Source organism: Rhinopithecus bieti, unplaced genomic scaffold, assembly GCF_001698545.2.
Source record: "Rhinopithecus bieti isolate Rb0 unplaced genomic scaffold, ASM169854v2 scaffold_18862, whole genome shotgun sequence".
NCBI classification, from domain to species: Eukaryota; Metazoa; Chordata; class Mammalia; order Primates; family Cercopithecidae; genus Rhinopithecus; species Rhinopithecus bieti.
The window spans coordinates 66,863-92,871 of record NW_016809237.1 but is presented as its reverse complement, the minus strand read 5'-3'; the positions used below and the strand labels follow the sequence as shown (position 1 = coordinate 92,871).

At 49.5% G+C, this 26,009-nt stretch overlaps 1 protein-coding gene across 3 annotated transcripts in view; it reads left to right on the top strand.

Moving 5' to 3' along the window:
• The window catches only part of ILF3 (interleukin enhancer binding factor 3), a 44,154-nt gene that overhangs the window by 9,423 nt on the left and 8,722 nt on the right, over window positions 1-26,009 (top strand). For 2 of the 3 annotated variants that reach the window (XM_017888939.1, XM_017888937.1), the window contains exons 2-17: window positions 12,104-12,192; window positions 12,523-12,752; window positions 13,170-13,347; window positions 19,053-19,200; window positions 20,507-20,598; window positions 20,985-21,080; window positions 21,694-21,805; window positions 22,224-22,321; window positions 22,894-23,005; window positions 23,094-23,204; window positions 23,871-24,070; window positions 24,426-24,593; window positions 25,014-25,151; window positions 25,255-25,431; window positions 25,525-25,678; window positions 25,806-25,859. In XM_017888939.1, the coding sequence (XP_017744428.1) occupies window positions 12,190-12,192; window positions 12,523-12,752; window positions 13,170-13,347; window positions 19,053-19,200; window positions 20,507-20,598; window positions 20,985-21,080; window positions 21,694-21,805; window positions 22,224-22,321; window positions 22,894-23,005; window positions 23,094-23,204; window positions 23,871-24,070; window positions 24,426-24,593; window positions 25,014-25,151; window positions 25,255-25,431; window positions 25,525-25,678; window positions 25,806-25,859 (2,071 nt within the window). In that variant the 5' untranslated portion in view covers window positions 12,104-12,189. The remainder of the gene's footprint in view (window positions 1-12,103; window positions 12,193-12,522; window positions 12,753-13,169; window positions 13,348-19,052; window positions 19,201-20,506; window positions 20,599-20,984; window positions 21,081-21,693; window positions 21,806-22,223; window positions 22,322-22,893; window positions 23,006-23,093; window positions 23,205-23,870; window positions 24,071-24,425; window positions 24,594-25,013; window positions 25,152-25,254; window positions 25,432-25,524; window positions 25,679-25,805; window positions 25,860-26,009) is intronic. The other variant, XM_017888938.1, reaches the window with a different exon arrangement.

Sequence of the window (26,009 nt, the reverse complement as noted above, 5' to 3'; positions counted from 1 at the left end):
TTTTGAGACGGAGTCTCTGTCATCCAGGCTGGAGTGCAGTGGGACGATCTCGGCTCACTGCAACCTCTGCCTCCTGGGTTCAAGTGTTTCTCTTGCCTCATTTTTCTTGCATCAGCCTCCGGAGTAGCTAGGATAACAGGCACCCACCATCACGCCCAGCTAATTTTTTGTATTTTTAGTAGAGATGAGGCTTCATCATTTTGCCCAGGCTGGTCTCAAACCCCTGATCTCAAGTGATCCGCTGCCTCAGTCTCCCAAAGTGCAGGGATTACAGGTGTGAGCCACAGCGCTCAGCCTAATTTTTGTATTTTTTTTTTAAGTTTTGTATTTTTAATAGAGACTGAGTTTCGCCGTGTTGGCTAGGGCGATCTTGAACTGGCCTCACTCAGGTGATCTGCCCGCCTCGGCCTCTCAAAGTGTTGGGGTTACAGATGTAAGCCACCACACCGGGCCTGCAGTTATTTCAAAGTAAAAAGGTTTTACTTCATCCTTTGCTACTAAACAGTTCATATTTGAATGTTAACATTTAATGTCCATGTGAGAGATGGTCTTTTTTTTAAAAAAAAAAATCTTAACGAAAAATACAGTTCTAGGAAAAGTAAACATTGAAGTATACACTAAGTTAAAGAAACAAAAAAAAAAACCAAGGCTTCACTCTGGGAATACATGGGGAAGGATTGCCTCTGCCTCCGGCCAGATATGGGAGGATCTCTCAACCATGCTTCCCTCGCCCCCTTGCTGCCTGAGAGCATGCTGGAAAGAGGGTTTGATAATTCCCACGTGAAGTCATGTTGAATGTTTTTCTGTGGTGGCAGATTTTAAAGCATTTCTGTTGGTTCATCCAAGAGCAGTTAATGTTTTTCTTTTTTTTTCTTAAGGACTGGCCCTCATTATGTTGCCCAGGCTGGTCTTGAACTTCTGGGCACAACAAATCTTCCTGCCTCGGCCTCCCGAGTAACTGGTATTACAGGCATGCACAACTGTACCCAATTTAATCCTCTTCATACATTGCATTTGTAGTAGTATGTTCACAAAACATTTCCGCATAGTGCCACCTGTAATCCTTGCTGTCTGCAGCCCGAGGCAGGTAGTATTTTCATCCTTATTTTTCACCCAGCACCAGAAAGGTAAGCGATTTGCTGTAGGTCCCAAAGCTGCCAAGTTGGAGAGCCCAGGGGCAAATTCCAGGCTTCTAACTCTAGGACTGTGGGCACTCCACAACACTAGTGAGCCTGGAGTCCTGGGTCTCCAGAAACATTTGAGGAACAACTTGTATTTGCCAACTGTTTTTTTTGTTTTTTTGTTCTTTTTGTTTTTTTTTTTTTTGAGATGGAGTCTAGCTCTGTCGCCTAGGCTGGAGTGCAATAGCACGCTCTCGGCTCACTGCAACCTCCGCCTCCTGGGTTCAAGCGATTCTCCTGCCTCAGCTTCCTGAGTAGCTGGGATTACAGTCGCGCGCCATCGCACCCAGCTAATTTTTGCATTTTTAGTAGAGATTGGGTTTTACCATGTTGGTCAGGCTGGTCTCAAACTCCTGACCTCATGATTTGCCCACCCTGGCTTCCCAAAGTGCTGCGATTACAGTCATGAGCCACCGCGCCCAGCAGTATTTGCTAGGTTTTTATTTTGTCAAGGAAAATATATTTAAATTAGTGATCATTCACCATTTCCATTTTTCGTGAGTAACAAGATTGTCTTTATCACCAAAACTATAGGAATAAGATAAAGGACAGTCCTTTAAGTTGAAAATATTTATTAAAATCTTTATTTCTGGCTGGGCACTGTGGCTCACGCCTATAATCCCAGCATTTTGGGAGGCCGAGGGTGGCGGATCACTTGAGGTCAGGAGTTCAAGACCATCCTGGCCAAAATGGTATAATCCTGTCTGCACTGAAAATACAAAAATTAGCCAGGAATGGTGGTCTGTGGCTGTAATCCCAACTACTCGGTAGACTGAGGCAGGAGAATTGCTTGAACTCAGAAGGTGGAGGTTGTAGATGAGCTGAGATCACACCACTGCACTGCAATCTGGGTGACAGAGCAAGACTCTGTCTCAAAAAAAAAAAAAACAACCACTTTATTCCTAACTTTGATGTAGTAACACTGTTGCAGTCTGAACCCTGAACCATTGCACTGGACTTCACGTTGTTAAATATTTCAGAATGGCATTGATAGCAAGATTTTAGACTGGCATTGCTGGGATTACAAGCGTGCACACCGGGCTAATTTTGTTTTTTTAGTAGTGTTGGGGTTTCTCCATGTTGGTCAGGCTGGTCTTGAACTCCCAACCTCAGGTGATCCGCCCGCCTTAGCCTCCCAAAGTGGTGGGATTACAGGTGTGAGCCACTGTGTCTGGCCAGTTGCTTTCTAAGAATAATTTTCAGTGTGCCCTTGATGGCGTGAATCTGTCAAAGTTTAAGGAGTCACTACGACTCCTAGCTCGAGAGTATCATTTCAGCTCACAGCCCAGGATGGGCCAGCTCCAGAGGTCAGGAAACCAGGAGGTGGGTTGAGTCTATGTAAATTTCAAAGCCTAATTTGGTCTCTCTAAGGCGAATATCCACTTCAGGACCATTCGCTAGAGTGGCTGGGAAGGCTGTAAGATTTATGAAATACCCTGAAGACAGGTGGGGCCATACCTGTGAGGGTGTTGCGACTGTACCTGTCCATTCCACAGACATCTGTTAATCCACTCATGCTCAACTAACTTGGGCATGTTTCTTTTCCAACAACAAGTGCCATAAATCTCACAGTGTAATTAGTAAGAGGTCAGAAAGATAGCCATTGCACCACAAACATAATGTTCTGTGGTTGAAGCTTCTGTAACTGCATGCTGTGGGTGGGCTGGATTCAGGAACAAAAGAAAAACGAATCCCTGTGTGTTAAACCATCCCAAACCACCAAGAAGTCACGTTTATTTATTTATTTTTTTATTTTTATTTATTTATTTTTTTTTTTTTGAGACGGAGTCTCGCTCTGTCGCCCAGGCTGGAGTGCAGTGGCCGGATCTCAGCTCACTGCAAGCTCCGCCTCCTGGGTTTACGCCATTCTCCTGCCTCAGCCTCCCGAGTAGCTGGGACTACAGGCGCCGGCCACCTCGCCCGGCTAGTTTTTTTTTTTGTATTTTTTAGTAGAGACGGGGTTTCACTGTGTTAGCCAGGATGGTCTCGATCTCCTGACCTAGTGATCCGCCCGTCTCGGCCTCCCAAAGTGCTGGGATTACAGGCTTGAGCCACCGCGCCCGGCCGAAGTCACGTTTAAAATCGCGATACTTCACTTACCACTTGATCCTGCCTTGAGTTTGTTTTCAGAGAAGCTGCATGTTGCTGGTGCCCAGGATTGAATCATAAAAATTGTAAGAATAGTCATTGCTGGTGCCAGGTTTGAATAAATGTGGTTGCAAGAGCAGCATTGTTCATCGTTTCGCAGCTTTCATTTAAAGTTAGATTGGTAGGGGCAGCGGAGTGTTGCTTGTGAGTGGGTGCTGTAGGCTTCTTGCCAGCAGTGTGCCTCACTAAAAGTCCTCTTGAAAGGGAAGTTTCTGACCAGGCGTGGTGGCTCACGCCTGTAATCCTAGCACTTTGGGAGGCCGAGGCAGGTGGATCACGAGGTCAGGAGGTCGGGACCATCCTGGCTAACACGGTGAAACCCTGTCTCTACTAAAAACAGAAAAAATTAGCCGAGTGCAGTGGCAGGCGCCTGTAGTCCCAGCTACTCTAGTCCCAGCTACTCGAGAGGCTGAGGCAGGAGAATGGTGTGAACCCGGGAGGCGGAGCTTGCAGTGAGCCGAGATAGCACCACTGCTCTCCAATGTGGGCGACAGAGCGAGATGTGCTAGGTTTGTAGCATAATTCGGTCACGACAGAAACACAAACCACATAACCAAGAGGTTACAATCGGCTAAATGCTATTTTCCTATGTTCTCTCAGTACGACCTGTACTGGAGGCCTGTTCCCCTGATGGTTGACCATGCGGATGTAACTCAATCTCCTCCTGACCTCGTGATCCGCCTGCCTCTGCCTCCCAAAAAAAAAACAAAAGGAAAGGGAGGTTTCTGCTCATCCTGAAGATTCCTGGATCGGTTAATGAGACAGATTCCAAGAAGCTGGCTTGGATGTCAAATTTATCTTGGGCTCACAGAGAGAAATGGGTTTGTTGCCTTGAAAAGGAGCAATAACTGTAGTTTTTAAACATTTGTTTTAGTTCAGATAATTACTACTCTTACTCATTTGTCCACGTGAGTCGGAAAGCATTGCTGCCGTTGCCTGGTCTAAGGGAGGAGGACCCGGGCATGTAAGGGACTACATGCTGGCCAGTTGTGGTCAGAGCCAACTGGAGGCCAGCAAGGCCCTTCAGGGGTCTTTTCAAGGGTCTGCCTCAGGCAGCAGAGGAAGGTGAAGTGAGGCACTCGTTATAGCAAGGGCACACCCACGGTTCTCCTTTTGAACAGTGAAGAGAGCAGATGGAAAGCCACATGCAGGGCATTTGCTGAAGACAGGTGTGTTGGGGGCGTGTGTGTGTCCTCTGAGGCATTTTGGATGGGATGATATTTTGACCAAATGATACATTGTGCTTCAGTGGTTGGTGGGTGGCTTTTTTTCTTTTTTTCGAGACAGAGTCTTGCTCTGTCGCCCAGACTGGACTGTAGTGGCGCGATCTCGGCTCACTGCAAGCTCTGCCTCTCGGGTTCACGCCATTCTCCTGCCTCAGCCTCCTGAGTAGCTGGGACTACAGGTGCCCGCCACTACACTCGGCAAATTTTTTTGTATTTTTAGTAGAGATGGGGTTTCACCGTGTTAGCCAGGATGGTCTCGATCTTCCTGACCTCGTGATCCGCCTGCCTCTGCCTCCCGAAGTGTTAGGATTACAGGTGTGATCCACTGCGCCTGGCAATGGGGTGGTTTTCTACCCCTAACTCTAGTCTGTCACATGGCGTTTTTATTAGATTGTCTGTATCAACTGGGGGTGAACTTTAGTCTTTTAACAGTTTTCAGAGTATGAAGTTTGGATGTAAATTCTAATATGAGAAATTAGTTTCGTTTTTTTTTTTAAGTATCTTTATGGACATGGATATATATAAATTTAATGTGTCAAATCTGTTTTATTTTAGTAACATCTTTTGAAAATCTTCAAACATACAAAAAAAGGTGATACAATTTTAGTGAACACTCAGGCCAGGCGCAGTGGCTCACGCCCGTAGTCCCTGCAGTTTGGGAGGCCGAGGCGGGCCGATCATTTGAGGTCAGGAGTTTGAGACCAGCCTGGCCAACATGGTGAAACCCCATCTCTACTAAAATACAAAATTAACCTGGCATGGTGGTAGGTGCCTGTAATCCCAGCTACCCGGAAAGCTGAAGCAGAAGAAGTGCTTGAGCCTGGGAGGTGGAGGTCACAGTGAGCCAATATCACGCTACTGCACTCCATTCCAGCCTGGGGAACAGAGTGAGAGTCCATTTCAAAAAATAATAATAAAGAATTTAAGCTGGGTGCAGTGGCTCACACTTTTGTAATTCCAGCACTTTGGGAGGCCGAGGCAGGCGGATCACTTGAGGTCTGGAGTTTGAGACCAGCCCGACAAATGTGATGAAACCCCGTCTCTACTAAAAATACAAAAAAGAAATTGCCAGGTGTGGCTGGGCGCGGTGGCTCACACCTGTAATCCCAGCACTTTGGGAGGCCGAGGCAGGAGGATCATGAGGTCAGGAGATGGAGACCATCCTGGCCAACATGGTGAAACGTCTCTCCTAAAAAAACAAAAAATTAGCCGGGTGTGGTGGCACATGCCTGTGGTCCCATTTACTCCGGAGGCTGAGGCAGCAGAATGGTGTGAACCTGGGAGGCGGAGCTTGCAATGAGCCGAGATTGCACCACTGCACTCCAGCCTGGGCGACAGAGCAAGACTCCCTCTGGAAAAAAAAAAAAAAATCCACGTGTGGTGGCGCATGTCTGTAATCCCAGATACTTAGGAGGCTGAGGCAGGACAGTCGCTTAAACCTGGGAGGCAGAGGTTGCAGTGAACCCAGATCATGCTATTGCACTCCAGTCTGGGCAACAAGAGTGAAACTGTCTCAAGATACGATAATAATAAAATAAATTTAATGAACACCTACCTATATACACAGCCTAGGTTGTGCTGTGGGCATTTAACTGCTTGTGTTTTACCTATTTGTCCATCCACTTATAGTTCTCTTCACTTGATTGATTGATCAGAGACAGGGTTATACTTTGTTGTCCAGGCTGGAGTGCAGTGGTACAATCATAGCTCAGTGCTGTCTCAAACTCCTGGGCTCAAACAGTCCTTGCGTCTCAGCCTCCCAGAGTGTTGGGGTTATAGGCATGAACCACTATGCCTGGCCTCATTTTTTTTTTTTTTTTGAGATGGAGTCTTGCTCTGTTGCCCAGGCTGGAGTGCAGTGGTGAGATCTTGGCTCACTGCAGCCTCTGCCTTCCTGATTCCAGTGATTCTCCTGCCTTAGCCTCTTGGGTAGCTGGGATTACAGGCGCTTGCCACCATGCCCGGCTAATTTATATATTTTTAGTAGAGACAGGGTTTCACCATGTTAGGCTGGTCTCAAACTCTTGACCTCAGATGATCCACCCGCCTCAGCCTCCTGAAGTGTTGGAGTTACAGGCATGAGCCACTGTGCCTGGCCACTTTATTTTGATGATACATTTCAAACTAAGTAGCAGAAAGTTGCAAGTCTTCCCTCTACATATTATTAACTATATTTATAGTTCTTTTTTTTGGGTGGCGGGGTACAGGGTCTCACACACTGTTGCCCAAGCTAGAGTACAGTGGCACAGTCTTGATTCACTCCAGCCTCCCATCTACTGGGCTCAAGTGATCCTCCTCCCTCAGCCTCCTGAGTAGCTGAAATTAATGGGCAGGTGCCACCACGCCCGGCTAATTTTTTTTTCTTTCTTTTTTTCTTTTTTTGAGACGGAATTTCGCTCTTGTTGCCAAGGCTGGAGTGCAGTGGCGTGACTTTGGGTCACTGCAGCCTCCACCCCCTAGGTTCAAGCGATTCTCCTGCCTCAGCCTCCCGAGTAGCTGGGATTCTAGGCATGCACCACCAATGTCCTGCTAATTTTGTGTTTTTAATAGAGACGGGTTTCTATTTCGCCATATTGGCGAGGTTGGTCTTAAACTCTCAACCTCAGGTGATCCACCCACCACAGCCTCCCAAAGTGCTGGGATTACAGGTGTGAACCACCACGCGCAGCCTATCTGGCTAATTTTTTTTTTTTTTTTTTTTGAGACGGAGTCTCGCTCTGTTGCCCAGGCTGGAGTGCAGTGGCTGGATCTCAGCTCACTGCAAGCTCCACCTCCCGGGTTTACGCCATTCTCCTGCCTCAGCCTCCCGAGTAGCTGGTACTACAGACACCTGCCACCTCGCCTGGCTAGTTTTTTGTATTTTTTAGTAGAGACGGGGTTTCACTGTGTTAGCCAGGATGGTCTCGATCTCCTGACCTCGTGATCCGGCCGTCTCGGCCCCCCAAAGTGCTGGGATTACAGGCTTGAGCCACCGCGCCCGGCCCTATCTGGCTAATTTTTAAAATTTTTTTTAGGGACAAGGTCTCATTATATTGCCGAGGTTGGCCTTGAACTACTGTGCTCAAGTGATCTGCCTCCCTCGGCCTCCCAAAGTGCTGTGACTACAGGCATGAGCCACTGCTCCTGCCTCACTTTATTTTTATGAGGCGTTTCCAACTAAATAGCAGGAAGTTGTAATCTTCCTTCTTACATAGTAACAAGAATTTAGTATTTATTTTCAGTTGGATTTTTATTTTTTTCTTTAAAAAATTTTTTTGTAGATTCACTCAGGCTGGTCTTGGACTCCTGACAAATGCTCCTCCCAACATGGTGAGCCACCATGCGCAGTCTCTTTATTCTTTTTAAATAATGCGCAGATGTTTAGTATACCAGTCAGTGAATTCTGGCCACTGCATATACCCAACCCTTGTCAGGAGGGAGAGTGTAACCTTCACCTCAGAAAGCTTGGGAGGGCCCCTTCCCATGTGATCCCTGCCACCGTCCCCTAGAGGCTGTCCCATCACTGATTAGTTTTGCTTATTCTAGAACTTCACATAGGTGGAAGCATGATTCTTTTTGAATTTGTCTGACATGTAGCCAGTGAGATACCTCATAAGTCATCTCCCATGTCCTCAGGATAAGACTGTTCTAATCACCAGCGCTTTGTTGCTTTCTGGCGCTCCAGTAGGATCCAGGCTCACCTGGTATATCCCCTGCTGCAGATTACGATCCACCTCTCCCAGGAGCTTCTTTCAGTAGATTTTTGTTGTGGTGGTGGTGGTGGTATATTTTTATTTACTTATTTTGAGACATTCTTTCTCTGTGTCACATAGGCTGGAGTGCAGTGGCGCAATCTCGGCTCATGGCATTCTCTACCTCCCCAGTTCAAGGAGATTGAGGAGTTCAAGACCAGCCTGGCCATCATAGGGAAACCCTGTCCCTACTAAAAATACAAAAATTAGCCGGACGTGGTGGCACGCACCTTTCGTCCTAGCTACTTGGGAGGCTGAGACAGGAGAATTGCCCGAACCTGGCAGATGGAGATTACAATGAGCCAAGATCGCACCACTGCACTCCAGCCTGGGTGAGAGAGAGAGACTCTCTCAAAAAGACAAAAATAGTTGGCCATGCATGGTGGCTCACACCTGTAACCCCAGCACTTTGGGAGACTGAGGTGGGAGGATCACTTGAGCCCAGGAGTTCGAGACCAGCCCACACAACATGGCGACACCCCATCTCTACAAATCATTTTTTTAAAATGTATTACCGAATTTTATTTTATTTTATTTTATTATTTTTTTATTTTTTATTTTTTATTTTTTTGAGACGGAGTTTCACTCTGCCGCCCAGGCTGGAGTGCTGTGGCCGGATCTCAGCTCACTGGAAGCTCCGCCTCCCGGGTTCCCGCCATTCTCCTGCCTCAGCCTCCCGGAGTAGCTGGGACTACAGGCGCCCGCCACCTCGCCCGGCTAGTTTTTTGTATTTTTTAGTAGAGACGGGGTTTCACTGTGTTAGCCAGGATGGTCTCGATCTCCTGACCTCGTGATCCGCCCGTCTCGGCCTCCCAAAGTGCTGGGATTACAGGCTTGAGCCACCGCGCCCCGCCTATCGAATTTTTAAAACATGCACAAAAGAGTTACAGTATCCGTCACCCAGCTTCAGCAGCTGTCATGTTCTGTAGTCTTGTTTTATCCTTCTCTACTATCTGCTCCCTGGTATATTTCAGAGCAAATACCAGGTATATAATTTCAGCCATAAATTTGTCTTAAATATGTGTGGAACAGTTAAAGGTGGTTCTTTACAGCACAACCACAGTATTATTCCCCTAACTGAAGTAACTGCAATTCCTTCATGAGGATTCACTTCATGAACAAGATTCCCAGTGTCCTTGCGACTATCCAGGGAAACCACAGCCAAGGGAATTGGCTTGGCAGAATCAGTGGGGAATGAAGGCCCTTTGGAGCTTGACTCTGGCTTGGTGAAGAGACATGGGAGGTGGAGGAGAGGGTGCCCTTTGCACACACATCACTCACACCTGGCCCTCGCTGCAGCCTGGGGAGGCAGATTTTTTCAGCAGTAGGATCTGGTACCGGTTGTTAGGTCTGTGGGATATGTGCTGCATGCTTCAAGTAGGTTGACTTGTTTCATTTTCATAGTCCTGCCGAGGGTAGAGGGGCTGCTTCCATGTTGCTGATGCAAGAAGGAAGCTAGTGGGCTGGGCAAGTGGAGTTTCAGGTCCAAGTCTGTGCAGAAGCTTTCTCTGGACGATCGATCGAGTGGCTCACCCCATGGTGTGAGTCTCAGGCGCATTGAGTCACTGAGCCCAGGGACTGGCTTTCTGCCCTTTTCATCCATGCCCCCCTCACACTCCTCCTCTCTTGCATCCCTCCCCTGTCATGAAGCCTTTGACCCCACCATGTCCTGTTGCTGGGCTCTGCAGGCGTATCATTTGACCCCTAGGTTTTTTTTGTTTGTTTGTTTTAATGAGACAGAGTTTTGCTCTTGTTACCCAGGCTGGGGTGCAATGGGGTGATGTTGACTCAGTGTAACCTCCGCCTCCCTGGTTCAAGCAATTCTTGGGCTTCAGCCTCCTGAGTAGCTAGGATTACAAGCATGTGCTACCACGCCCGACTAATTTTTTGTATATTTAGTAGATACAGGGTTTCACCATGTTGGCCAGGCTGATCTTGAACTCGTGACCTCAGGTGATACCCCTGCCTTGGCCTCCCTAAGTACTGGGATTACAGGCGTGAGTCACCGTGCCCGGCGACCCCTAGGTTTTATTTATTCATTTATTTATTTTGAGGTGGAGTCTCTATTGGCCAGGCTGGAGTGCAGTGGCACAATCTCAGCTCGCTGCAATGTCTGCCTCTAAAGCTATTCTCCTGCCTCAGCCTCCCTAGTAGCTGGGATGACAGGTGTGCGCCACCGCGTCCATCTAATTTTTGTATTTTTGGGAGAGACCGGTTTCACCATGTTGACCAAGGTGGTCTCAAATTCCTGACTTCTTTTTTTTTTTTTTTTTTTTTTTGAGACAAAGTCTCGCTCTGTCGCCCAGCCTGGAGTGCAGTGGCGCAATCTCGGCTCACTGCAAGCCCTGCCTGCCGGGTTCACGCCATTCTCCAGCCTCAGCCTCCCGTGTAGCTGGGACTACAGGCGCCCGCCACCGCACCCGGCTAATTTTTTGTATTTTTAGTAGAGATGAGGTTTCACTGTGTTAGCCAGGAGGGTCTCAATCTCCTGACCTCGTCATCCGCCTGCCTCAGCCTCCCAAAGTGCTGGGATTATAGGCGTGAGCCACCTCACTCAAGCACCCTTAGGTTTTTAAGTTTGGGATGTTTAGATTTTGCAGTTAGATTTTGCTAGGTAGTCCTGGGTATTTTGGGAAGTTCTTGTTTTGGCCAGCATGTCAGAATTTATCCTTGATGCTTGGGCCTTTTCAGGTTTGAGCCTGCTCTGCTGGCTGGGAACTAGTTTAGTCGGAAGGGGCTGGCAGTTGCCTGTAGGGGGTAGATTCATCTGGTATGTATTGTGCTGATGGGGTTTTTTGGTTGTTTACTCATTTGGAAGATTGCAGTATGGACCAGACTGTTTGTGTAGAGTGGGAATTGAGTAGGTTGGAGTCGGCATGATACTGAGACCGAAATAGTAATTATGGCTTAGTTTGTCCTGAAAGATTCTGTTGTGCACTTCAGTTGTCTTAGCATCTTCAGAGTTGAACCTGCTGTGGTTGTCGTCGTCCACCTGATACTTCAGATACTTACTTTTCGGGAGGTTCGTTCTTTCTCATTTTACAGAAACCTTTTGGGACCCTTTGCCACATGTCTTTCTTCCATCTCTTCATTACTGTCAGGGATTAGAGCTCCTTCCCTCTCTTTTCCTTCTCCAAGCACCAAGATTTTGATGTAAACCTTTTTTTTTCTTTTTTTTTTTTGGAGATGAAGTCTTGCTCTGCCACCCGTGCTAGAGTGCAGTGGTGTGATCTCTGCTCACTGCAGCCTCCGTATCCTGGGCTCAAGCGATATTTGTGCCTCAGCCTCCCAAGTAGCCAGGACTACAGGTGCCCACCACACCCAGCCAATTTTTGTATTTTTGGTAGAGATGGGGTTTTGCCATGTTCGCCAGGCTGGTCTCAAACTCCTGACCTCAAGTGATCCACCCGCCTTGGCCTCCCAAAGTGGCGGGATTACAGGCGTGAGCCACTGCGCCTAGCCTGATGTGAGCATTTCTACCTGTAGTGTTTTTTGGAGACCTGTTAATATTTTCATACTTGTAAAAATGGGCATATTTATGTAAAGGAAGATAAAAAAGAAAGTAAAATACCATCTGAGTGTCTGTAGGCCTGAAGTCAGATCAGATTTCTTGAAACCATCTGTTTTCATTTTTAGAGTGTTACGTAGTTAATGCCTTGGCTTAGCAGTGGTTACTTGGAAATAAAGATGTGTCCTGCTGTGTTGACAGGCCCTTCATGAGGCAGCACACATGTCATTCTTGCTACTGTGTACCTGGTTGCTAAAATAAATCCTACTATAAGTTATATGAAACTAAAAGGATTTTCTGATCTTATAGAGCTGAAGTATTGATAACACCAAGGACATCTATCACGATCTGAAAAGATAAGCAAAAGTTTGATTTCCAGACACTACAGAAGTAAAATGGTAAGTTTTGATCACAGATACTGTTTCTTCACTCACGTACAGAGACGTTTGTAACCTTTTCCAAAGCATTTGATTCCATTACCATTTTTATTAGCTCTTTTGGATTATAAAGTAATATTATCTATTCTGTATTCCATTCTGTCTCCCACTGCCCAGACACAACAGCTGTTCAGTTTGCTTGTTCCTCCTTGGTCCTTCAGTTGTGCTCCTGCAGGCTTGGTTTTTACACACAAGCGATATAGCATCGTTCGGAATTGTGCAGCTTAAAAGATGAATGTTGGGCTGCTTGCTCTCTTTACATCATTTTTAACTTAATTCTCACATCCCTAGCGTCCAATGCGAATTTTTGTGAATGATGACCGCCATGTAATGGCAAAGCATTCTTCCGTTTATCCAACGCAAGAGGAGCTGGAGGCAGTCCAGAACATGGTGTCCCACACGGAGCGGGCACTCAAAGCTGTGTCCGACTGGATAGACGAGCAGGAAAAGGGTAGCAGCGAGCAGGCAGAGTCCGAAAACATGGATGTGCCCCCAGAGGACGACAGTAAAGAAGGGGCTGGGTAAGTGAGGTTTTCTGTCGTCGTTTTCTTTCTTGTAGAGAGGGTAGCCAGGGTAGGGGTTGGTACCTGTTTTCTTTTTTTTTCTTTTTGAGACGGAGTCTCGCTTTGTGGTCCAGACTGGAGTGCAGTGGTGTGATCTCGGCTCACTGCAAGCTCCGCCTCCCGGGTTCACACCATTCTCCTGCCTCAGCCTCCCAAGTTTAGCTGGGACTACAGGCGCCCGCCACCACGCCCAGCTAATTTTTTTGTATTTTTAGTAGAGATGGGGTTTCACCCTGTTAGCCAGAATGGTCTCGATCTGACCTCGTAGGGTAGGGGTTGGCTCCTGTTTTCTAAGAGACTCCAGCCTGTCTTGGGACCTCTGGGTCGTGGTCAGACTGAATTCCTCACTGAGCTGGATGTTGGTCTGTCCCTCAGGGAACAGAAGACGGAGCACATGACCAGAACCCTGCGGGGAGTGATGCGGGTGGGCCTGGTGGCAAAGGGCCTCCTACTCAAGGGGGACTTGGATCTGGAGCTGGTGCTGCTGTGTAAGGAGAAGCCCACAACCGCCCTCCTAGACAAGGTGGCCGACAACCTGGCCATCCAGCTTGCTGTAAGTGTGGCTGTCACTGCCGGGTAGGTGGGTGGTTGGTAGACGTGCTGGTTGAGGATGTGGGGCCCAGGAAAAAGTGTCCAGCTAGGCCATGCTCCAAGAAGCACATGCCAGACTTGCCCTGGCACTTGCTGTGCATGTGTCTTCTCAGTAGGTGACGAGCAGGACACCAACAAGCCACTGAGCTTCTGTGGAACCTGACTGCAGGGGTCATAAGGACCCCGTGCTTGTTTTGTGCCAGGCAGCACACAAGCCGAAGATCATTGGGCATAAACTTCACGTCTAGGCTCCATTGGATGGATAGCTAGATAGATAGCAGAGTTGTTATCTCTTCCATTGGATCCAAAGCTAAATGTAAAGAATTGTTTTTTTTCTTTTGAGATGGAGTCTCAGTCTGTTGCCCAGGCTAGAGTACAGTGGCTCGATCTCAGATCACTGCAACCTCTACCTCTGAGGTAGATGATTCTCCTACCTCAGGCTCCCAGGTAGCTAGGATTACAGGCGTGCACCACCACACCCAGCTAATTTTTATATTTTTAATATAGACGGGGTTTCACTGTGTTGGCCAGGCTGGCCTCTAACTCCCAACCTCAGGTGATTCATTCATCCATCTCAGTCTCCCAAAGTGCTAGTATCACAGCCGTGAGCCACAGCACCCAGCTGAAAATTTTTTGTATATGTTTATTTTATTTTTATAAATAGAGAGGGGTTCTTGCTGTATTGCCCTGGCTGGATTCAAACTGTTGCCCTCAAGCAGTCCTCTTCTCCCCAGCCTCCCACAGTGCTGGGATTAGAAGTGTGAGCCACCACACACTTTTTTTTTTTTTTTGAGATGGAGTCTTACTCTGTTGCCTAGGCTGGAGTGCAGTGGTGCAGTCTTGGCTCACTGCAACCTCTGCCTCCTGAGTTTAAGCGATTCTCCTGCCTTAGCCTCCCGAGTAGCTGGTACTACAGGCACGTGCTGCTACGTCCAGCTAATTTTTGTATTTTTAGTAGAGATGGGGTTTCGCCATGTTGGCCAGGGTGGTCTCGAACTCCTGACCTCAAGCCATCTGTCCACCTCGGCCTCCCGAAGAGCTGGGATTACCGGCATGAGCCACCGTGCCTGGCCAATTTTTTTTTTTTTTTTTTAAAGATAAGGAAGGTCTTGCTCTGTAGCCCAGGCTGGAGTGTGGCAGGGCAATTATAGTTCATTGCAACCTCCACTTCCAGGTCTCAGGTGATCCTCCCATTGCAGCGCCCTGAGTAACTAGGACTACCGGCATGTACTACCACTCCCAGCTAAAAGATCTTTTTTTTAATTTTTTTTTAAAAACCATGTATTTGTTTCATTGTGAAAGTATTGCATAAATAATGGTCTCTGTTTATTGAGTGTTTACTAAAGTCAGGCCCTCAACCAGATGTGCTCTTGATGTGTGTTATTTCATCTTCCTCTAAGTGGGACAGATGATGTGACAGAGCTGCAGGGCAGCTGAGGAATAGATCCCAAGACCCACAGCTGGGCTGTTTGGAGGAATTAGAACCTCTGCCAGGTGTTGCCTCCTCAGGACACAGTCCCCCTGTATTTATGTATAGGATGAGCAAAAAAGAAGTGTACAAGCATCTTTGAATCTTTGACAGAGTCTTGTGTCATCCAGGCTGGAGTGCAGTGGCATGAACTTGGGTCACTGCACCCTCTGCCTCCCCTGGCTCAAGTGTTCCTCCCACCTCATCTTCCCGAGTAGCTGGGACTACAGACGTGCGCCACCACACCCAGCTGTTTTGTGTGTATGTGTGTGTGTAGATGAGTTTTTGCCGCGTTGCCTAGGCTGTTCTTGAACTCTTGATCACGGGCCTGAGCCACCATAGCCTTTGAATGTTTTAGTCTTATTCCTTAGAAAGAAAAACCTGATTTACTCACACAATGCAGATTTGTATTCTCTCACATGGGACTGACAATTTTAGGTTCAGGACAAAACTTAAAATGTGGAGCTAATGGAAGTGCATTAGATACTTCTGAGGAGCCATCGAAGATGAAGCTGTGAAATTTTTGTATGATAATTTTCTTTTTTTCCTTTTTCTTTTGAAAGTACATCAGCATAGTGATAATTCTTTTTCTTTTTTGAGACAGTCTTGCTGTCACCCAGGCTGGAGTGCAGTGGTGTGATGTTGGCTTACTGCAACCTCCGCCTCCTGGGTTCAAGCGATTCTCCTGTCTCAGCCTCCTGAGTTGCTGGGATTATGGGTGCCCTCCACCAAGCCCAGCTAATTTTTGTATTTTTAGTAGAGCCCACATTGGCCACGCTGGTCTTGAACTCCTGACCTCAGGTATTCTGCCTGCCTCTGCCTCCCAAAGTTCTGGGATTACAGGCGTGAGCCACTGTGTCTGGCCCATAGTGGTAATCGGGGGTTGGGGGAGGCAGGCTGGGGGAGCGGGATGGAGTTTCACTCTTGTTGCCCAGGCTGGAGTACAATGGGGTGATCTCAGCTCACCACAAAACCCGCCTCCTGGATTCAGGCAATTCTCCTGCCTCAGCCTCCTGAGTAGTGGGGATTGCAGGCATGCACCGCCATGCCTGGCTAATTTCGTATTTTTAGTAGAGATGGGATTTCTCCATGTTGGTCAGGCTGGTCGCTCTGTCACCCAGGCTGGAGTGCAGTGGCGTGATCTCTGCTCACTGCAAGCTCCGCCTCCCGGGTTCACACCATTCTCCTGCCTCAGCCTCCCGAGTAACTGGGACTACATGCGCCTGCCACCGCTCCCGGCTAATTCTTTTGTGTTTTTTTTTAGTAGAGACGGGGTTTCACTGTGGTCCTGATGGCCTGAACCTCGTGATCCGCCCACCTCGGCCTCCTCAAGTGCTGGGATTACAGGCGTGAGCCACCGTGCCCACGCCCCCCCTGCCCCTTTTTTTTTTAAAGGAGACAGGGTCTCTTGCTCTGTTGCCCAAGCTCGGGTACAGTGGTGCAATCTCAGCTCACTACAGCGTTGATTTTCTGGCCTCAAGCAATCCTCCCACCTCAGCCTCCTGAGTAACTGGGACCACAAGCGTGTGCCACCATGTCTGGCGAATTTTTAAAATTTTTTGTAGATATGAGGTTTCACTATGTTGTCCTGGCTGGTTTTGAGCTCCTAGCCTCAAGCTATTTGCTTGCCTTAGCCTCCCAAAGTGCTAGGATTACAGGCATGAGCCATTGAGCCTGGCCAGTAATTATTCCTTAAAGATGAAAATAATAGGGATTTTAAAAATCATTTCTAGTGGTTCCTTAAGAGGAATGAATCACCCCCCTGCCCTGATAACTTTTGGCAGTGTCTGTTGACAGCGTGGTGGTGGGGTGCTGTGGTGCTGTCAGCACCTGATGGGTGAAAATCAGTGATGCTGCTCAACACCCTATCATGTGCAGAGTAGCTCCCCCAACCAAGAATTTTCCAGCCCAGAAGTTCAGTTGTGCTGAAGTTGAGAAATCCTGTTTCAGATTTTTTCAATGTATTTATTCTCTTCCCAATATACTTAGCTTCCTTCAGCAAAAATATTTAAAATTTGAATTTTCTTTTCTTTTTTTTTTTCGAGACTGTCTTTCTCTGTCCCCTGGGCTGGAGTGCATTGGCACAGTCTCAGCTCACTGCACCCTCTGCCTCTGTGCTTCAGCCTCCCAAGTAGCTGGGATTACAGGCGCCTATCACCACGCGTGGCTTTTTTTTTTTTTTTTTTTGAGACAGAGTCTCGCTGTGTCTCCCAGACTGGAGTGCAGTGGCGCAATCTTGGCTCACTGCAAGCTCTGCCTCCCGGGTTCACGCCATTCTCCTGCCTCAGCCTCCCGAATAGCTGGGACTACAGGCGCCCGCCACCACGCCTGGCTGATTTTTTGTATTTTTAGTAGAGATGGGGTTTCACCGTATTAGCCAGGATGGTCTGGATCTCCTGACCTCGTGATCCACCCGCCTTGGCCTCCTAAAGTGCTGGGATTACAGTCATGAGCCACCACGTCCAGCCTATTTTTTTATATTTTTAGTATAGACGGGATTTCCTAATATTGGCCAGGCTGGTCTTGAACTCCTGACCTCAAGTAACCCGCCCGCCTCGGCCTCTCAGAAGTGCTGGGATTACAGGCGTGAGCCACCGCCCTCAGCCAAAAGCTTGAATTTTCTTTGTCACGTTATATACAATGGTATCAAGAATAAGGATAGTTGTGAGGGTCGTTGTAGATGTGCATTTGCAGCAAGTACATACTTTTAGATGCATCATAGGATACTGCACACTGGCTATTTTACTGCACACAGGTTTTATTCTACATTGTCTGGCTGCTCATCCCAGCATGGAAGTAGCAGTGGCTGGATGCCCACTCTGCAGTGTCCTCCGCTTTCCGCGCAGTGTCTGGTTGAGGCTTCCAGCAGCCTTGTGGTGTAGTTCATGTCATTAAGTCCATTTTACAGATTAGAGCCGTAAGTCTGAATGAGAGATTTATCCAAAGTTAATTACCCACTAAAGGGCAAAAGGAGGAAAGGAGGGTCTCCTCCTCCTGGATCCTAAACTCTTTGCCATTGCTTTTCCTTTTTTTTTTTTTTTTTTTTTTTTTTTTTTGGAGATGGAGTCTCACTCTTGTCACCCAGGCTGGAGTGCAGTGGCACGATCTCAGCTTACTGCAGCCTCTGCCTCCCAGGTTCAAGTGAGTCTCCTGCCTCAGTCTTCTGAGTAGCTGTGACTACACGCGTCTGCCATTGCGCCCAGCTAATTTTTGTATTTTCAGTAGGGATGGGGTTTCACCATGTTGGCCAGGTTACGCCTCAACCTCCCAAAGTTCTGGGATTACAGGCGTGAGCCACCGCACTTGGTCTAACAATGCTTTTTTGTTTGTTTGTTTTTGTTGTTTTTGAGACAGAGTCTCTCTGTTGCCCAGGTTGGAGTGCAGTGGCGTGATCTCGATTCACTGCAAGCTCTGCCTCCTGGGTTCACGCCATTCTCCTGCCTCAGCCTCCCAAGTAGCTGGGACTACAGGCACCCGCCACCACGCGCAGCTAGTTCTTTTTGTATTTTTAGTAGAGACAGGGTTTCACTGGGTAGCCAGGATGGTCTCGATCTCCTAACCTTGTGATCCTCCCACCTCGGCCTCCCAAAGTGGTGGGATTACAGGTGTGAGCCACTGCACCTGGCCTAACATTGCTTTTTTGTTTGTTTTTATTTTTTGTTTTTATTTATTTTTTGAGACTTTCGCTGTATTGCCCAGGCTGGACTGCAGTGGCTTGATCTCAGCTCACTGCAAGCTCCGCCTCCCGGGTTCACGCCATTCTCCTGCCTCAGCCTCCCGAGTAGCTGAGACTACAGGCGCCTGCCACCACACCTAGCTAGTTTTTTGTATTTTTAGTAGAGACGGAGTTTCACTGGGTTAGCCAGGATGATCTCCATCTCCTGACCTCATGATCTGTCCACATCGGCCTCCCAAATTGCTGGGATTACAGGCATGAGCCACCGTGCCTGGCCTTACCATTGCATTTTTAAGCCCCTTTTTGAAATTGCTTCTTTCACTAGTTACCCCCTCTCTCTAGTACCCAAAACATGGCCCCAAAACCTGGACAGTTAGAGAGATCCTGACACCCCAGGTGAAGTCACTTTTGGGACATCATACCCAAGAAGTTGGCCTTTCTGCTGCAGGAATAGGTGGAGCCAGATAAAATTGTTGATTGCTTTGATGAGAAAGTGTTTTGAAAGTTGCGTTTTGTTTTTTAGGCTGTAACAGAAGACAAGTATGAAATACTGCAATCTGTCGACGATGCTGCGATTGTGATAAAAAACACAAAAGAGCCTCCATTGTCCCTGACCATCCACCTGACATCCCCTGTTGTCAGAGAAGAAATGGAGAAAGTATTAGCTGGAGGTAGGGAGGCCGAGACAGGCTGGCAGGGCTTTGAAAACGTGGTGTTCCCTCACTATTCAAATGTGCTATTCAGTTTTAGACTGCTTTGGTAAAAGGCTACGTTGTAGATTGACCACCTTTACTCTGAGATCACATCTCCCGTTGGCTTTGAGTACTTGGGAGTTTGACAAAACGGTCACACTAAAAGTGAGTAGCACTTTTCGTAGGGGACTGCACCATTTTCCTTTAACTTCATCCTTGAACATTCTCAAACGTGAATGTGGAAGTTGCTTTTCTGTGGAGCCGTTCTCTGGCTGTGGAGAAGTGTGTCCCTGGTGATTCTGTGGTTTTAAAGATGAGACAACCAGACGGTTTCTGCATGAGCACCACGTTGGAGTTTACCAACAGCCTGTGCTGCAGCTGAGCTGAGGGCCTCTTCGTTTGTCCTCTGCCGTGGCTCTTATCATCTAAAGTGACAGAAGCACAAAGAGCTGATACAGAGTTTTGGATAAAGTTTAAACAGTTGTCCAGTTTTTCAGACTACCTCGTTGGACCTCGCACTAATAATGTGCTCACAGTCCATGGCCCGCCCCTCGTGTGCCTGTCTTCAGGCCTTATCCAAACCCCTGGCGTGCAGATGGCAGAGAAGACTGACGCTTGGCTTGGCCGCAGCATAGGCTGGCATAGCGCCCTTGTTGCTGTTTACCTTTGGTTCTCATAGCTGATTCCGACTACCAAAGCCCTTCTAGTTGATCAACGTAGGGACGCTGGACCTTTGACCAACAGGACTCTCTCTGTCAAGGGCTGGGGCTAGGGCAGTCCCGCCTGGTGGGCGGAGTTGGTCCCCTTTGCCGCATATGCCTTGGGATGGCTGTTGTGGGATGCAGAGAGGGAGTTCCTTTCCTCTCTCCTGGCCTTTTTAATTTTTTTCCTATTGAACATTTTAGCATAGCTAATTTATTGGGAGAACATGGGGAGGAGGCAAGGGAAGAGGATTAGAAGATAGGCTCCACCTATCTCTCCCCTCCCTCATGAGATTATTCCTTTTAGAATAACTCCCCACTTTTGTTTTTATGTTTGTTTTCTTTTTTCTTTTCTTTCTTTTTTCTTTTATTTTTTATTTTTGGATGGGGCCTCCAATTTTTACAATTTCCTCACAGGGCAGAGTTCAATGTGCTCTAGTTTCTCCTTCCCTGGTCCAGGGTGGAGATGAATTCAGCTTCTGGGAAACTCAGCTGCCCTTTAGAAAGCTGCCACATCCCCTTTCCACCTGACAGAAACCCCTTGGTCAAACTGTGCCTTGTCTTCTTATTCCATCCATGAATAGAAACGCTATCAGTCAACGACCCCCCGGACGTTCTGGACAGGCAGAAATGCCTTGCTGCCTTGGCGTCCCTCCGACACGCCAAGTGGTTCCAGGTTTGCATTTTGTTCTTCTCTTTGTCTTTTGGTAGAGAATTCCTAAGTTTTAACTTGGCTAACTGTCACCATAAAGATTCCTTAACATTGACGATAGCCGTGCCGAGCTTAGCACCTGCGGTTCCGCAGGTCCTAAAGGAGTGCACCTCAACAAATTCGACCCCAAAAGAGGCTGAGACTGAGTTGGTGGGCTGCTGCTGCTGCTTTGTGTTAAGAGTAACACTTTCTTGTACACCTACTGAGATTGCGGCTGGCCACACCCTTGGTGGTCTCCATCGTTGACTGTTTACCCTTGGCAAAGCAGCACCGTGACACTTGTGTTGTTCATGTTGACCGGTGCCCTGGGCGGTGCCTCAGACTGAAGAGCCTGTGTTTTGTTCCCCTAGGCTCGAGCCAACGGACTGAAGTCCTGTGTCATTGTGATCCGGGTCCTGAGGGACCTGTGCACTCGCGTGCCCACCTGGGGTCCCCTCCGAGGCTGGGTAAGGCATGTTGCTATGGCTACTAGGGGATGGTGTGTACAGAGTCTCTAGGATATCCCAGGAACACTTGATGATCACGGAGCCAGAGTGGCCCCTTGACATGTGGCTGGTGTGTACTCTCCAGAGCTGCCTGTGGAGCTGCTCCTGCTTGCCACACCTGGGGTTGGGGTTGGGACAGTGTGAGTCAGGGTTCTTTGCAGGGGTCTCACGGCTCAATCCCAGGAGGAGGCTGGCCAGGAGGTGGGAATGATCCCTCTGGGAAGGTTTGCAGATGCTCTCACGCAGGACCAGTTCTTACCAGCTGTCGCTTTTTTTTTCAGCCCACAGTTGGGGTGGTTTTTATATTTGTAAATAAATGGTTAGATTTTAAGTATGAGATACTACATTATAACCTCAGCTTGGTCTCTGAACTCACACAGCCTGCAGGATATCAGGTCTGGTCCTCCCTGTCCTAGGTGCCCTGGCTCAGGCTTAGCCCTGAGGCTTTGACTTTACCTGACTGGATGGCTATGAGTCCCACGTGTGCCCTGACCCACTCATCTAGTGACAGCTCCCTAGTGGCGGCCGGCCTCATCCTGTAGGCTCTTGGTTCACTGTCCCTCTTCCCTTTCAGCCTCTCGAGCTCCTGTGTGAGAAATCCATTGGCACGGCCAACAGACCGATGGGTGCTGGCGAGGCGCTGCGGAGAGTGCTGGAGTGCCTGGCGTCGGGCATCGTGATGCCAGGTTGGGGCCTTGTGCTTTGCAGGTTGCAGGGAAAGGACAGGGTTCCAGGCCGCCTCTTGGCGGGTACACTGACTGGGTTAGGACAGCAGCAGCCCCATGTCCACTCCCTAGAGCTGAAGCATGTGACTACCCTCTGGCACCATCATATCCAGCCCTGACCGGGTCCGCAGCCGTCATTCAGAGGGCGGATCCGGGGCAGTGGTGACCCACTCCCACGTGACTTTCTTGCTCTGAGACACTTGTGAATTATTTCTGTCAAGGGCTGGACGCCGAGTGGGTCACCGAGCTAGGCATGTTTTCCAGAGCTGGGTGTGGATGGGGCGCGGGGGGTAACACACCTAGTTCCCTCAGCCAGCACACCTCTTCAGAGATGCTAAAAGATAATCCTCTGCATATCTTCCTTGTTTCCTGCCTTCAGATGGTTCTGGCATTTATGACCCTTGTGAAAAAGAAGCCACTGATGCTATTGGGCATCTAGACAGACAGCAACGGGAAGATATCACACAGAGTGCGCAGGTATAGTCATCGCCATTGCCACCGTGCGCCCTGACCCAGTCTGTAATCACTGGCTTCCAGTTCCATTACTGGGTATTCCCAGGGTAGCCCCTGGACTCGTAGGCTCAGGTCGGGGACTGAAGGCAAAGGAATCGTGTCTGATACAGGGCGCCCCAATCTGGGCTGCTTCTTTCCCCTGGTGCCATGCCTGGTTGTCGTCTGCCCCCTCCCTTGGCTTGCTCGAGTGCCATTTTCGGACACTGAGTGGTGCTGGGAGATGTGTTTGCTGTGCGGACTGCTCCGGGGGACCTTCCCCTGCAGGCTACCACATGGCTCCGTGTGGCAACCAGTCCCCAGGTTGGGGTCTCCTGTATTCCTCTGGAAGGGGGGTGGTCACAGGCTGGCCTTCCCCCACAGCAAGGCTGGACTTGAGCAGTCAGGCTCTCCCCTGGCTGGTGGGGGACCCCTTGCTGTCGTAGAGGAGACCATTAGCAGCCCTTCAGCTCTGCCCCTCCTCAGAAGGCAGTAGTGAGCGCACACTCCATGACTGGGAGCACAGGGCAGCTGAGTCAGAGCCTCTTCCCCTTCTCCAGCACGCACTGCGACTCGCTGCCTTCGGCCAGCTCCATAAAGTCCTGGGCATGGACCCTCTGCCTTCCAAGATGCCCAAGAAACCAAAGAATGAAAACCCAGTGGACTACACCGGTAAGCCCACGGCGGTTGCCTGATGGCTGGGGCTCCAGGAAGAGTGGCCATCTGCATCTCTCAGCCATGACCTGCTCTCTCCTTGCAGTTCAGATCCCACCCAGCACCACTTATGCCATTACGCCCATGAAACGCCCAATGGAGGAGGACGGGGAAGAGAAGTCTCCCAGCAAAAAGAAGAAGAAGATTCAGAAGAAAGGTACAGGCCGGGCGCGGTGGCTCACGCCTGTAATCCCAGCACTGTGGGAGGCCGAGGCGGGAGAATCGCTTGAGCTCAGGAGTTTGAGACTAGCCTGGGCAACATGGCGAAACCCCGTCTCTACAAAAAACACAAAAATTAGCTGGGTGTGGTGGCACACCTGTAGTGCCAGCTACTTGGGAGGCTGAGATGGGAGGATGACTTGAGCCTGGGAGGCGGAGGTTGCAGTGAGCAACTAACTGTACTCCAGCCTGGGCAACAGAGCGAGACCTTGCTTAAATTCAGTGTTGAAAGATTTTAAAAACTAAATAGATAAAAAAACAGGAAGGTGCAGACATCCCCTCATGCTGCTGTTTTATCCATCTGGTCCTATGAAGGCTCACCCTGAAGCTATAGGGAGCGCCTGCTTTTGTTTCATTTTTCTTACTTGTGATTTCTGAATCCTTTAACAATGATGAGGCATGATTGGGGTTGTAGAAGATGAGTAGGATGATGGTGCCACAGCTGGAGGCCACAGGAGAGGTGCAAGCTGGGTTTAGTTTGTGTGGCTGCCCCACCCACTGTGTTACGCCACAGAGGCAGGCCCGGGGGTTAGGATCGGCAGAGCTCTCTCGTGGAGACCTGCCATCGTGCTGATCCAGAGCCACCTTGGTGTTCTCTCTGTAGAGGAGAAGGCAGAGCCCCCCCAAGCTATGAATGCTCTGATGCGGCTGAACCAGCTGAAGCCAGGGCTGCAGTACAAGCTGGTGTCCCAGACTGGGCCCGTCCATGCCCCCATCTTTACCATGTCTGTGGAGGTTGATGGTAATTCATTCGAGGCCTCTGGACCCTCCAAAAAGACGGCCAAGCTGCATGTGGCCGTTAAGGTAAGTGTGGCCAGCGTCACTGTCTTATAATAGCAGAACCATGATCTTTGTTTTGGGCCCCATATGAGCCATTGTCTCTCAGGGAGGGCATGTAGATCCTAAAAACACATATAGTTAGATGACGGCTATTTGCAGGTCACATGTGCCAAGAACGCCTTCCGGCTGTGGCTGGCAGACAGAGGGGTCCCCAAACATGGTTGGACATTAGGGCCTCCTGAGAGCAGAAGCTGAAAGGAAACAGCCCTTCTCCAGATGGCTTTCTGGGTGCCTGTAGGCCATGGGGAGGCCCTGCATGCATGGCTCCCAGGCTGAGCCCTGCTTCACTGGGACCTTGGGGGTCTTGCTACCTCTGCAGGTGTTACAGGACATGGGCTTGCCGACGGGTGCTGAAGGCAGGGATTCTAGCAAAGGGGAGGACTCGGCTGAGGAAACTGAGGCGAAGCCAGCGGTGGTGGCCCCCGCCCCAGTGGTAGAAGCTGTCTCAACCCCTAGTGCGGCCTTTCCCTCAGATGCCACTGCCGAGGTGAGCACATGGTGGGTGCTGGGAGTGACGGCCAGGACAGAGCGGGGAGCCATGTGTCCTGTCAGTGAGGTGGTTACTGGTCCTTGTTAATTTGCCCCAAAAAGCTGACCTTTTAGGCCAGAAGCCCGCATAGGAAGCTGGGTGCTGCCCTACAAGCTGTGTCGGGGAGGGCCTTGTGAGTGTTGTCTCAGCATCCTGGGCTACATTGGGGTGGCCCTGGGTTGAGAACATGATGTTCAGAGGGGAGGCACAGGGAAAGGCCACATTGCTGGAAGGCCTTCACTAGAGTCAGTGGAGACTGTCTGGCAAGGACGGGCAGTGTATGAGGAGCAGAGGCCCTGTCTCAGTCCTGCTGCTCCTCCTGTGTGGCTGGAAAGCCCATAGCTGAGTTTGTCGGTCGTCTTTTCTATTTTCCCTGAGAACGTAAAACAGCAGGGGCCAATCCTGACAAAGCACGGCAAGAACCCAGTCATGGAGCTGAACGAGAAAAGGCGGGGGCTCAAGTACGAGCTCATCTCCGAGACCGGTGGCAGCCACGACAAGCGCTTCGTCATGGAGGTGCGCGGCCTGGAGCTGCCTGCTGGGGCAATCCCATAGGGAGGCCTGGGGTCCCCCTGCCCCTAGAGGGAGGCACTGGGTCACCTCTGTCTGCACTTTCCAGGTTGAAGTGGATGGACAGAAGTTCCAAGGTGCTGGTTCCAACAAAAAGGTGGCGAAGGCCTACGCTGCCCTTGCTGCCCTAGAAAAGCTTTTCCCTGACACCCCTCTCGCCCTTGATGCCAACAAAAAGAAGAGAGCCCCAGTACCCGTCAGAGGGGGACCGAAATTTGCTGCTAAGGTGAGCAGTGGTCCTTGAACCTCCTGGCTCAGGCATGGCTTCTCCTGCAATGTGAGCACAAAGGGAATGTCACTTCCCTGTGTTTTTTTCTAGCCACATAACCCTGGCTTCGGCATGGGAGGCCCCATGCACAATGAAGTGCCCCCACCCCCCAATCTTCGAGGGCGGGGAAGAGGCGGGAACATCCGGGGACGAGGGCGCGGGCGAGGATTTGGTGGTGCCAACCACGGAGGCTACATGAATGCTGGTAAGGGCCCTCGTACTGCACTGTACCCATCTTCCCCATGTGCATGCTCTGGGAACAAGTGTGGGGGGCCCCTGGGGTGGGCCTGAGACACTGCTGGTCCCCGGTAACCCTATCTTTCCCCTTCCAGGCGCTGGGTATGGAAGCTACGGGTACGGAGGCAACTCGGCGACAGCAGGCTACAGTAAGTGTGTTTCTCTCTGTCTGACCTGGGAAGCAGCCGCAGTGTAGCTTCTGGGCCTGAGTTAGCAAAGGGCGGCCAGAGCAGCCTCGAGGAGGCTGTAGGAGGGGCACACACCTTTTTGCGGTGAATAGGTCATATGGCCCTCGACCC